This window comes from Agelaius phoeniceus, chromosome 5, assembly GCF_051311805.1.
Source record: "Agelaius phoeniceus isolate bAgePho1 chromosome 5, bAgePho1.hap1, whole genome shotgun sequence".
Taxonomy (NCBI): domain Eukaryota; kingdom Metazoa; phylum Chordata; class Aves; order Passeriformes; family Icteridae; genus Agelaius; species Agelaius phoeniceus.
Genome location: NC_135269.1, coordinates 70457808 through 70470280, shown reverse-complemented (window position 1 = coordinate 70470280; position 12473 = coordinate 70457808). Strand labels below are relative to the sequence as shown.

Sequence of the window (12473 nt, the reverse complement as noted above, 5' to 3'; positions counted from 1 at the left end):
TTGGACACTTCCAGGGATGGGGCAGCCTCAGCTTCTCTGGGCAACCTGCTCCAGTGTCTCACCATCCTCACAGTAAAGAATTCCTTCCTAATATCTAATCTAAATCTCTCCTCTTTTAAATTAAAACTGCTCCCCTTTGTCCTGTCACTCCTAAGTGAATCACAGAATCAGCCAAGTTGGAAGGGATTCTCCAAATGAAACCACACAGTGTTCACAAAACCCCTCCAGACACATTGTGAATTCAACTCCTGAGCACAGCAGCTCTTGAAATTCCCTGTGCCTGGGTGATGGCCCTGCCTGGCAGCCCTGGACAGGGCTTGGACCTCCCAGCATCATCCACTGTGCTCCTGGAGGAGGGAAAGCACCCGCCTGCTGCCTGTTGTCACCTCCCTGCTCTGGCTGCTGCTGGCTGTAAATGCTCCTTGCCCACACACCTGCAGTAGTGGAGATGTCCTTAGTGATGCTCTGAATGCTGAGGATGATTCCAAGGAGGGGCCTTATTTCCATGGGGCTCCAGCAGGATGGTCTCTCCTCAGACCATCCCTTTCCCTATGGAATCCCTTTCCAGCATGTAGGTTCATGCTGGAAAATCTTCTCATCAAATTTTGTACTGAATAGATAAAAATATTCAATCAGATTGACAAAATCCAATTTTGGAGCCTAAAGGGACTTAGGACCAGGCTGGTGTTTAAAGCTTCCCCCCTCCTTCTGGGCACAGTGATGTTCCAGAGCTGCTGTCCTTCCCCCAGGGTTGTCCTGGGAGAATTTTGGAAGCAGGGATAGTGAGGCTGGGAAGCACCAGCAAGCTGAGGGATGGGCAGAAACCACATCTTGGCATCACAGCCTGCTCCAGGGCCATGGAGCATTGGAGCTGGAGAGCCAGGGAGTCTCCCACCCTGCTTCCCTTTGATCCTTCTGGGTGTAATAACAAGCCAGAGCATTGTTAGCACAAAATGCCAATTACACCCCAAAACAGGCACAGAAAAGCTGCAGGGCTGCATCCTCCCATCCCATCACCCTCCTTGGCTGCCAAAGCACCTCCCCCCCAGCTTGCCCTTAACTTTCCACTCGTTGTATTCCCGAAAATCACAGCCCATTTTGTGCCTCCCAAGCCCAGCAGATAACAGAGAAATGGCACTATCTGGTTTCCCTGCTTTGTAGGCCTGGTAAACACGTCTGTAGCCAAATCCTGACAGCAAAGTGAAAAAATCCTCTGTGTTTCACAGCCCGTGGGAAAACAGGAAAGTGTGTGCTGTAAGAAGTGTTCCAGAAACAGCTCCAACCCTGCTCCAGGAACAAGCCAGAGTTGGGGTGGCATTGTATAAAAACTCAGATCCAGCAAGAAGCCAGGGCTGTGTGGGGGGACCAGTGGTGGGGGACAGGTCTGGATCACACAGGGCAGGGGAGAGGACAGTGCAGAGCCACCCACCCCATTCACAGCTGGGCTGGTGGGGCAGCACCAGTGATGGGGGTACCCCAGCAAACAGCTGGGACTGAACCCAGGAACTGCAGACCTTTCACCCCACCACACCTCACTTTCTCCAGAAAACAAGGAATTCAAACTAGAAATCCTCTAAAAAACAAAACAAAACAAAAGCCAAATGTAGAGCTGGTACCACTTTGTGGACTGTAGGTGTTTCACAGGCTGGTTAGTTCCCTGCATCCTTCCTCTTCAGGTGATGCTTTGAACCAATGCTGAGCAGGTTGGTCCATGTTCCCCCACCTCCTCCTTCCTTTAATTACAGCAGTATCTTAATGAGTTTTTTAGTAAGGCTTATTAGCTCAATGCTTTACATTCCAGAGGATGACTTCTTCCTGGCTCACAAATTCATTCTCAGTTGGGTTTCTCCTGCTTTGGAAGGGATGGGTGGAAGATGGATGGATGGATGGATGGATGGATGGATGGATGGATGGATGGATGGATGGATGGATGGATGATGGATGGATGGATGGATGGATGGATGGATGATGGATGGATGATGGATGGATGGATGATGGATGGATGGATGGATGGATGGATGGATGGATGGATGGATGATGGATGGATGGATGATGGATGGATGGATGGATGGATGGATGGTCTGCTCCTCATTCCAACCCCAAAATGAGTTAGGTGAAGCAAGACGTGACGATGACCGAGGTGGTTGGTGTAGCCTGGAGAAAAAAATAACCAGAATTCTGCAAAGAATGAAACAAAATGGAGATCATCGCTAGTGAGATGTGATCTTTAGGTAGTCACCAGCTGCAAATAGAATCTTTAATAAGTTGTGTCATCCCATTGTGGTTTTGTTAATGTTAGTTAGAGTAAGTTTGTAGTGTGTGGTTCAGCCACACAACCCCGTGCCCATCTCCCAGGGGTTCCTCCTCCATCGTGTCCCCTACCTGGGCACAGATGTGTCCAAGGAGCTGAGTCAGTGGATGCTGGGGAGCACCAGAACCTGCAAAAACCACAGCAGGACCACTGGAGCCCACTGGAATTGCTGTGTGACACCCACTGGCCCAGGGATGACACAGGACAGTCCCTGGAGCAGGCGGAGGGACTCCCTCACCAAGCAGGCTCGAGGGCCGTGGTCCCCCCTCACCCCGTGCAGCTGGCGGGGCTGGTTTGTTGACTCAAGTGCTGTTACCTCATTCGGGGATGTTGGTTTTAGGTCCCCGCCAGTGTGGGAACCGGATCCGAGCTGCTCGGCAGCGCTGTCAGCTGCGGCCAAGGAATGCGAGCGGCGGAGGGGGAGCTGCCAGGGGCATCCCTGCCTCACGCTGCCCCTCTCCAGCCCTGCAAAGGGCCAAGCCACCCAGTTCACCCCCTGAAGGGCTCCAGGCACTGCTCACCAGCTGCCCCTCTCCAGCCCTGCAAAGGGCCAAGCCATCCAGTTCACCCCCTGAAGGGCTTCAGGCGCTGCTCACCAGCTGCCCCTCTCCAGCCCTGCAAAGGGCCAAGCCATCCAGTTCACCCCCTGAAGGGCTCCAGGCGCTGCTCACCAGCTGCCCCTGTAGTGGCAAAAACCTCAGCGAGGTTTTAGCCTCGCATCCCATTTCCCTCCTCACCCAAAAGATCCCTCGCATCTTCTTTGCCCTTCCATGGGGTGGTAGGGGAAGAAACAGGTTATTGAGGGCTGGGGGAAAGCAGAGCTGCGGCAAAACCAGGGGAAGGAGGATGCAGGGAGGCAGCAGAGGCTTTTCCTTCCTCTGCCAAGCAGAAAGCGCTGCACAGACAGGCTCTGGTAAATGTCAGGACATTCCAAGCGTAGGAGCACAACCCAGCGTCCAGATGTGATAAAACCACCGAGCTACAGCCCCCTCCTCGCTGTCCTGCTGGGAACCAGCTTCGCAGGGAATGCTGCCCTCGGGCTGGGGCAGGTTTCCCGTCCAGCTCTTTTCCCAGGGATGGCACAACCCCACGGAGGGGCCCCGGGGAGGCTGTCCCGCTGCAAAGCGAAAGGACAGGCAAGGGACAGCGGCCGTTCCCAGGGACGGCCGGGGCCTCCCGATGCTGAGCTCTGTACCCGGGGCCAGCCTTCCGCCCCGGCAAGCGCATCCTGTCTCCGCTGCTGCTTCCCAAATGTTCAGATAAGATGGGGTGAGATTAGGTGCGTCCCTGGGCCCGGCAGCTCCCATCCCAGCCGGGCAGCAAGTGGGGTGCTCCAGCCACCAGTGGTGTTGGGATGGGAAGGGAAGGTTTGGGGTGATGGAACAGGCAGGAGCAGAGCCTTTCCCACCTCATTTCAGCAGGGATCAAGGACTTTTACACACAGGATCACCTGTGTCATAAAAGACTTGTGCACGCAGGAGCTGTAAATAAAATACAGCGCCTCTCACATAGGACCTGAGAGGGCCAGGTCTGTGCACAGAATCATGGAAGGACTTAGGTTGGAAAAGCCTACTAAGATCATCAAGTTCAACCATTTACCCAGCACTGACAAAACCACCCCTAACCTGTGTCCCCAAGTGCCACATCAGGATCTGTGCAGGCAGGAGGAAGCACTTTACTGAGCTCCCAAATGCTACAAAACATCAAGCAAAAAACCTGAGGAACACCCCAGAGGGAGCATGAGCTCCAAGCACCCCTCTCCCACCTCTCCAGGGATGCTTTGGGTTGCCCAGAGAAGCTGTGGTTTCCCATCCCTGGACGTGTTGAAGGCCAGGGTTAGAGCAATCTGGTCTGTGGAAGGTGTCTCTGCCCATGGCAGGGAGTGGAACTGGATGATGTTTTGGGTCCCTTCTAACCCAAACCACTCCGTGATTCATTCTGTGATTCTATCCAAAAGCAAGACACACTCTCTTGCTCTTCCCTGCAGAGCTGTGGGGAAGTTTTAGGCAGGACAGGGAGCTGTGTTGGTGGGGACAGAGGCCAGAAAGGCTGGAGATGGGGAACTGTGGGGTTGCACAGCCCTGCCCTGCTCCCGCTGTGGCCCCCTGGCCTCCCCAGCCCCCCCGCCCTGCTTCCCTCAGGGACCTGCTATTCCTGGAACACCGAAAGCTGTGGCTCACAGATAAGGCTGGTGCAGGGCCCCGGTGAGGAACGGCAGCCAAGAGCTCGGCTCCTTGTAAAGAAACTCCTTTTAAACTTTTCCTGTTCCCCGGGAGGGCCGGCGGCAGCCGGGCAGTGCACAGGGAGGAGGGAAGATCGCAGAATCCATCTGGTTGGAAAAGACCTCTGAGATCAGCTATGGGTCCAGCCTATGGCCCAACACCACCTTGTCCACCAAACCATGGCACGGAGGGGCACCATAAGCCTGGCACCATATCCAGTCTTAAAGGGGTCATTCTGTCAGGATGGGACATCCTGCACCCCTGGCGATGGGGCAGGGTGATCCTGGGCAGTCCCTGGCTGGGGGAGCAGTGCTGACCCTTGCTGTCACTGCAGGATGAGTGGATGGCTGCCAGCAAGAACAACTCCTTCTTTGAGAGCTTCTGCTCCACGGCCCAGCAGGCGTTTGATGCCAGCAGGGACTGGTGCACGGTGATACTGACGGCCTGTGAGAGACCCTCCCGCCAATGGGCCGTGAGGGTGGTCCTGCACGGTGAGTATGATCCCATCACTGGCACTGGGCACCCTGCAGCTGGAGGCCTGGCAGAGCCTTCACATCCGCTAGAGCTTGGCCCAAGGGCTCTGTTCTGCCCCATCCCAGCGGTCTGGGAGAGGAAGGATCTCAGAAATGAGCTCTGTGCCTCAAGGAATGCACCAGATCCCTCTGCCCTGTTGAGCCATGTCCAGTCCATGTGCCTCAGTCTCCAGGAGGAAGAATTCTTCCCAGTGCCCAGTTTAAATCCTTCTCCAAAGACCACACAGAGGAGGTTCTTGCCCATGTCAGAGCCCTGCTGGGATACCCAGCTCAGCCTGGGTGTGCTCAAACACTGCTTTAGGATCAGGGTGCCTGGGAGATGCAGACATCCTGCTGCCCTAGCATGAGGGGGAGGAAGGCCTGAGCTCCATCTGCTCTTACTCATCATCAGAGCAGGAGCTGGGTGGGTGATCCAAACTCCACATCCAAGCTCAGGGAAAACACCCAGGCACTGGAGACTAATCCTTGAGGAGACAGGTACAGCCCCTCACTGGGCTTACTTGTAAATCATCCACTGGAGATGGATGGTGGGGCCTGGAGGCTCTGGGGCTGTCCCACTTCCACAAGACATCCTGGCTCCTGGTCTGGCTGTGAAGCACCTACAAGGGTTGGCTTCATCCCCACACATCTTCATCCACCTCCCCCAGAAATTGGGTCACCCCTCTGACAAGGGGATAGTGGCACAAACTGTCCCCTGTCCACACCTTGTGCTCACTGAAGCCTTTTCCTTCCCCCAGTTCCCCTGGACTCTGGAGAAGTCCTCGTGGGGCTGAAGGAGAAGAAGGACAGGTTAGAGGAGGTAAGCGGGTCCCTGGTCATGGCACAGCTGCCCCAGGGATGTCCCCCAGTGGTGGGTGGGTGGCACAGGAACCTGACCTGTCCCTTCTGCGGCAGCTTGGCATCGTCAACATCACCTCTGACAAAATGGTGGAGGACATGACCATCAAGGACGAGTTCAGCACGCCCCTGATCATCACCATCATCACCCTGGCCGGCTCCCTGCTGCTCGTCGCGGCCATCTATGGCTGCCACCAGCGCCTCTCCCAAAAGAAGGACCAGGTAAGGTGGCAGGAGGGGGGGACAGGTGTGCCAACACCTTTTCCATCCCAGAAGCATCTTCAGGAGATGAGGATCATCAGTGTTGCTGTCTCTGCTGGCGGAGACATCCTGGTTTCCCCAGTGGGCATCACCCTGGATTGTAATTTTGACAAGAAAGGCTTTCTCAATCCAAAACCTCATTCCAAAAACAAGCTTTAGCCCTCAAAAAATTTCTTGTAATACTTTTACAAGTAGTGGAGCTGGGGTGGGTGCCAGGCAGCCCCAAGCTGTGTGCAGAGAAGGAGGAGGGTGTCAGCAGGAGGGGCATCAACACTGCAGGGCTCAGCCTTTGCTAGAGCTGGGCCAGGGCCAAATTTCAGAGCAGCAGCAGCAGGATTTAAGGAAGAACCAACACAGAAAGAGAAAATAATGTGATTTTTATCTCAGGAAGCAATCCTAGGCGATTTTAGTGTAGCATCCACCTGCAAGGACTGGCCATTCCCACACCCTGGGGCACTGAGGTTTGCACTGGTCCCAGCTGCTGTTCCTGAGGACTTAGCTCTAGGGCAGAAACAGAAAAGGAAAATAGTTATGAAATCAGATTATGCAATCAGGGTAAATCACCCTCCTGATGGAGAAGCAAACCTACTTCACTCCTACTTCAAATCACTTTCCTCTGGACCAGCTCATCCTTTCTCAGCGACCCCAACCTCTGAACCACAGGAAAACAAGGGATAAAACTTTAAATATTTACAGTGCAAGGTAGGTGAACACAGCAGGGAGGGAAGAGCAAATTAATTTCCCTGTCAGACTTGTTTGTACTTACCAGGCTTGATTTTTTGGGAAGAAATAGGGGAAGAGGCAAGACCTCAATAAATATTTGACCTGCACTGTGGTCCTCTTGGAGCTTCCAGGTTTTCATCATCCCTTGCATGAAATCTCCCTGGCTGGCATGAAAAACATCCCACCAGGGACAGATAGCAGCATAACATGCCCCATGTTGTTCAGAAAACAGGTAGAAATAGGGTATTTTAGTGATGGGAACACGTGTCCCTAAAATAACCTGGTGCAGAGCAATAGGTACCAGTCCAACTTGGATGTTCCAGAGGTAAATTCCCACCAGACACGGGGTAAAATAGCAAAATCAAAGCAAGGGATGCTATTTCCAAAAATCAAATACATTCCTCTTTCCTGCCTTTGTTTTTGGGTGGTTTCTTTTGTTCTCCTTCTGTTTCGTTTCCAAAAATGACTTGAAAGTTTGTTTTTTTTTTTTCCTATTTTATTTTTTTTTTTCTCTCCAACCCTCCTCATCCCCCACCTCCCTCCCTGTTGTTTTATCTTGGAAATACCCAGAACATCCACCCTGATGTCCCCGGGTTTGATGATGGACATGTGGCCCTGATCTTTAATGTGAGTTCCAACACAGGGATCGGAGGGGCGGGCGCCGCATCCGTAACACCCCCAGCTCTCACCTCCAGTGCTTGGTAGGGCCCAGTAGCTTTTAACAGGACTAAAGCCCAGCTTTACAGCCCCTTTCCTCTTGCTGCATGGCTGGAAGGTGCCTTGCCATGGTGGGAGACCAGCAATCCCACAGGGAAGCAGCCCTTGGGAGAGCCCCAGGTGTGTTCTTTGCTTTTTGAGCATCCCACGATCCCCACCCTGCCACAGGGGAGTGACACAGGGGACTCCCAGCAGTGCCTTTGCAGCTCCTCTGCCAGCACCAAGCCCTGCAGTTTTGCTTCTCCATCCCTCTCCTTCTCCATGGATTCCCTCCCACGCCTGTCTCCTGACATTTATAGGAGCACTGTAATAGAGCAAGCTGTGAATCCAGGCAGATTTTAACAGGGCTCCCCAAAAAGGGCTGAGCAAGGACTGCAGTTCCCCACTGAATCCTTCCAGGGAAGGATAGGGATGAAGGACCCACCAAGAGCCCTGTTATTCCCAAAAAGGGCTGAGCAACCCACTGAATCCCTCTAGGGAAGGATGGGGATGCAGAAGCCCAAGTGAATTCAAAATTAGGACAGGCTGGGGTTCTGCCAAGGGATGAAGGGCTGAGCTGGAGCTGGAAGCACATCACACCAAAGGACCAGGGTGATAAAGTGTCTGATTCCATCCTTCCCTGCCTGGTTTCCACTGAAAGTTCCAGAATGAGGAAGGATAATGCTCAAGATCTGGCAGATGGGAGCTGCCCCTGAATAAAGGAGAAGAATAATAAAGCAACTAGAAAAAGGACAGGGGTGGATAGAAAGGGGAGGGGAAGAGCAGATTTGAGGTAGGGAGGCAGGAGTTGGGATGTAGTGTTGCTCAACCTCTTCCCAAGGTCCTGGATGGAACAAACTGAAGCTGGCAGCTGCTCCTGGAGGTTTTCCTGTCTCTGGCTGCTCCCTCCTCCTTCCCATCATCAGCAGAGTCTTCCTCTTGCCAGCTCCATGCTATCCCCTCGCTGCCCCCTGCCTCGACCTGACCATGAAAGTCTCTATATGTAGCTATGTAACTCTATATGGGGCAGCTGTCACAGCTGGCTGGGAGCTGACAGCCCTGAGGTGACACTTGCAGCATGGCCAAGGTGTTGTTCAGTGGGGTTTATGGCTTTCTTTCCTCATAGCAGCGCCTGACCGAGGAGATGCAGACCATGGAGAATGGCTACCACGACAACCCCACGCTGGAGGTGATGGAGACCTCCTCTGAAATGCAGGAGAAGAAGGTGAACCTCAATGGTGAGCTGGGGGACAGCTGGATCGTTCCTCTGGACACCCTCATGAAGGAGGACCTGGAGGAAGAGGAGGACACGCATTTATAGGATGCAGAACTTGATCAAGAGAAAAACAACCACCCCCCGCAAAAAAAACCCCATAAACCCTACACACACGCACACAGAGCTCCAAAATAAGGCAAAATTCCCCCCAAAAAGCAGAAAATCCCTTAATGAACTAATTGTGCCACCACATGGGGTGCAGGATGGAAGAGAAAAGGACATGAGAAGACACCTCTGGGGCACAACACCACGCGCCACTTTGGCGGCCACATCTGGCCAAGCATCCTCCAACCCCCATCCACCTCCCATGCCAGACCTGACCAGCCATGGGCAAACAGGGTGGCTCTGCTCCTGAAGAGCTGCTGGTGTCTCCTCCAAGCATGTCCCCTCCCATCCCACATCTGACCACGCCAGCAACATCCTCCAGCCACCGAGCGACTCAAAAAATCAAGAGAAATAAAATAAATAGGACAGGAGATGGAGTGCATCTGACAGCAAAGCAGCACCTGGCAATTACAGCTCGACAAATCCTCTGGCCCACGCTGTTTAGTCATCACCCTGCCCTCCCTGACACCCAGGTAGTGAATGAAGAAAGCTGGAACTGCCTGTTCCTTTTTAATCCAGTTTCCAGCCTCTCCCCAGAGCTGAAACGCACAAGAGCCCCTCGTTGTGCCATGGGCAAATGGATGCATCCAGACCCAGTGGGATGGCAGGGATGCAGCAGTGCCAAGTGATGCTCAGCCCCTGTGCCAAGGGCTGAGGAACAGATCCTGCACCCACCTGGAGACCGAGAGAGGTGCAGCAGCTTCTTGTTTTGAAAGGATGAGATGGAGGGAGAGGAAAAGGAGGAATTCCTTGAGTTCATCCCTCTTTAGGAAGGGTGTGGAGAGCAAGAGCGATGCCTGGTCTCTAGCTCAGGTGTGATGTTGGGGGTTTTGTGGTGCAGGAGCCCAGCTCTGGTGCTGCATTTCCCTCTGGAAGGATCACTTGCCTTCCAGGAATTACACAGCAGCATCTCACAGCCCTCAGCCATCCTCCACGAGACTGTGGGACACAGGCACCACGATGGTTTGTGATTTTTGAGGGCACATTTTCCTGCATGAGCAGCAGAAGAGGTAGAAGAGCAGCAGAACGTGAGCCAGGGAGCTCAGTGGCATTCAGGTGGCCTCGGTGTTTCACACCCTCAAGGTTTAAAAGCTCAGCCTCAAGCTCTTCTTCATAAGCCACTAAAATAACAGAGACCTGCAAAGCAACTTCCAGCTCAGCAGTGAAGCTGGGGCTGAGCTTTGTCCTGCAGCCCTTGGTCTGTCACCCAGGCCTCCCTTTGCTGAAGCCTTTCAAGGGGAGAAGAAAAACATGGCTGGACTGAGGCCATGTCTGGATTTTGACTCCCCAGCACAGCTCCTGAATGGCTCTGAAAGGCTGGGGAGAGTTTCATGCCTTTGCTCTGGTGAAGTAGCTCAGTCCTGGCAGAGGCAGGGATCATCCTCCAGCTGGGGTGCACCCTCCAGCACACGAGGAGCAGAAGGTGACTTGGCTGAGTCCCTCTCCCAGCATGAGGATGGTGCTTGTCCCAAACCCTCTGCAAGCCAGAGGAGCTGCAGATCAGAGCGATGCCCAAACACAGCCCTGCTCCTCTGCCTGCCATAAACCAAGGCACAATGGGGAGATTTCCTCTGGGCTCTGCCACCAAGTCAACCCGACTGGGATCTGCTCCCACGGCTGCCCTGAATGAGGGGAAAAGCAGAGCCAAGCAATGGGAAGCTTGGGGAAACCCTGGTGGAGTTGGGAGTACTCAGGAAGGAGGGGATTTGGGGTGTTTTGCTCAGCCCCAGGACAGGAACTGGCAGAAGATACAAGTGGCTCTTCCCCCTTCTGTCCTGCACTGAAGGGCAGAGTCTGAAGTGTTCAAGCCTTTCTATTTTTGTATGTAAATATTCCTGCTATTCATTAGCAATGTATTCAGCACACTTCACTTACTTGTGCACTGCACTATGGGGAAGTAATTTTGGAGGGGAGGGGAAATAACAAATAAAATAAATTTTAAAAAATTTAAATCTGAAAAAATAAAAAAAAAAGGCAAGAAAAAGCTAAAGGCCAGCCTGCTAGGAGATAAAAAATTGACATGAAGCAGAAAAACACCTCTTGCCCAAGGTAACTTTGTGCCACAGCTTTGTCCCTGTCCTGGCAGCATCAAGTTCAGCTCTTTAACATGGCCACAAGTCTCAGAGAATGGACCTCAGCATCCACAACTGCTCCTGTGAGCATTGTGGCCTCCCAGCTGCCCTGACAGACAAGCAGCAGGCCCATTCCTCACATTTCTGTCCTTCCCAGAAAACAAACACAGGGCAGCAGGAATGCTGTGGCCACCAGGGCTGGAGTTGCCACGAGGACATCCCTGGCAGGGCATCTCCAGGCTTTGGCATGTGCCTAAAGATTCCCCCTTCCCAGCAAAGAGATGCCAAAGTGCTTTAATGAGTCAGGTCCAAAGACTTTCCAAGAGAATCCTACAGAGGCTTGAGATCAAGCAACCTTAAATCTTTCCAAGCAGAGACCAGTGAGGATATTAACTGCTCAGCAAGTGCTTATAGTGATTTATATTTGAATAGGAATTGTACATTTATTTATTTTTCCAGACACCATATTTTTAAACCACTAATATTTTATAGTAGATTTTCCTTCCCCTATTTAAAAGAACTATTTCCACAGGAAAAGAAAACAGTACTTTTTGTTTTTTTTAAATGTTGAGAACATTCTTTTTTTGGAAAAAAAAAAAATCAGGTAGGAAATGCAGCAATGAGCATCTTTGGCCTTAACCCTTCCCTTCGTAGAGTGTAGCCATAATTGTTAGACCAAAAACAATAAATAAAAAAATAAGATTTACCAAGGCATTTCCTTCCTCCCTGCCCCTCCTCCCTTCCCTGTGCTCCTCCTCTCTGCCCCAAACCAGCTTTAACATCCCACACATTGTACAAAGAGATTCCTGCTCTTACCTTTCGGCGAGAGCTTTACAAGCAGCTCAGATGTCCTTGCAAGAGACTTTTCTATTTTCAGATTCAAGAGGAAACGTGTAAATACTTTAGGAGCATTTTATCTCCCACTCACAGTGCCGTGACCCAGCTGATGAGGTTGATACTGGGACTGCTGCCTACAGAAGACACACAGAAGTCATAATCCATGAGGGACTGGTGAAGGAAAACCTAATTCCCTAGGTGGTTACCTGTTGAACCTTGCACATAGAGTAGAGCTCTTAAATACTGTGTGTAGCAGCACCTCTCACGGGGACAGGAGTCTGATTTACACTGGAATTTACTGAGGAACTGGATTGTAAGAGATTATTCTTGCATTTTCCTACAAATATATTTTGAGAGCATCATGTATTTCTGTCAATAAACATTCTTATGTAAAAGATTCGTGTCTTTGGATGAGTCAGGAGGGGTGGGCAGGTCAGAGGACAAGTTCCAGGGCCACAACTTCCTGCTCTGGAGAGGCTCCATGGGAAAACACTGGAACAGCTGGAACAAAACCAACGCAGACCTTCAAGGTAGCCAGCCATGGAAAAGCCTGTATTTTTCCTGTGCAGAAGGAAGTATTATAGTGGTGGAAAACCTATT

At 52.2% G+C, this 12473-nt stretch overlaps 1 protein-coding gene and 1 long non-coding RNA gene across 5 annotated transcripts in view; one reads left to right on the top strand and one right to left on the bottom strand.

Annotated features, from left to right (window-relative positions):
- The window catches only part of PODXL (podocalyxin like), a 46847-nt gene extending 34577 nt beyond the window's left edge, over positions 1 to 12270 (top strand). Inside the window, exons 5-9 of one of the 4 annotated variants that reach the window (XM_054630974.2) lie at positions 4868 to 5024; positions 5804 to 5865; positions 5961 to 6125; positions 7458 to 7514; positions 8710 to 12270. In XM_054630974.2, coding sequence (XP_054486949.2) covers positions 4868 to 5024; positions 5804 to 5865; positions 5961 to 6125; positions 7458 to 7514; positions 8710 to 8904 — 636 coding nt within the window. In that variant the 3' untranslated portion in view covers positions 8905 to 12270. The remainder of the gene's footprint in view (positions 1 to 4867; positions 5025 to 5803; positions 5866 to 5960; positions 6126 to 7457; positions 7515 to 8709) is intronic. The other 3 variants (XM_077179279.1, XM_077179280.1, XM_077179281.1) reach the window with 3 other exon arrangements.
- Positions 6525 to 8716, bottom strand: LOC129119157 (uncharacterized). The gene is made up of 2 exons (XR_008534085.2): positions 6754 to 8716; positions 6525 to 6665 (listed from the first exon to the last, which is right to left on the bottom strand). It is a non-coding gene; the product is annotated as an uncharacterized LOC129119157 (long non-coding RNA).
- Positions 12271 to 12473: the final 203 nt, after the last annotated feature.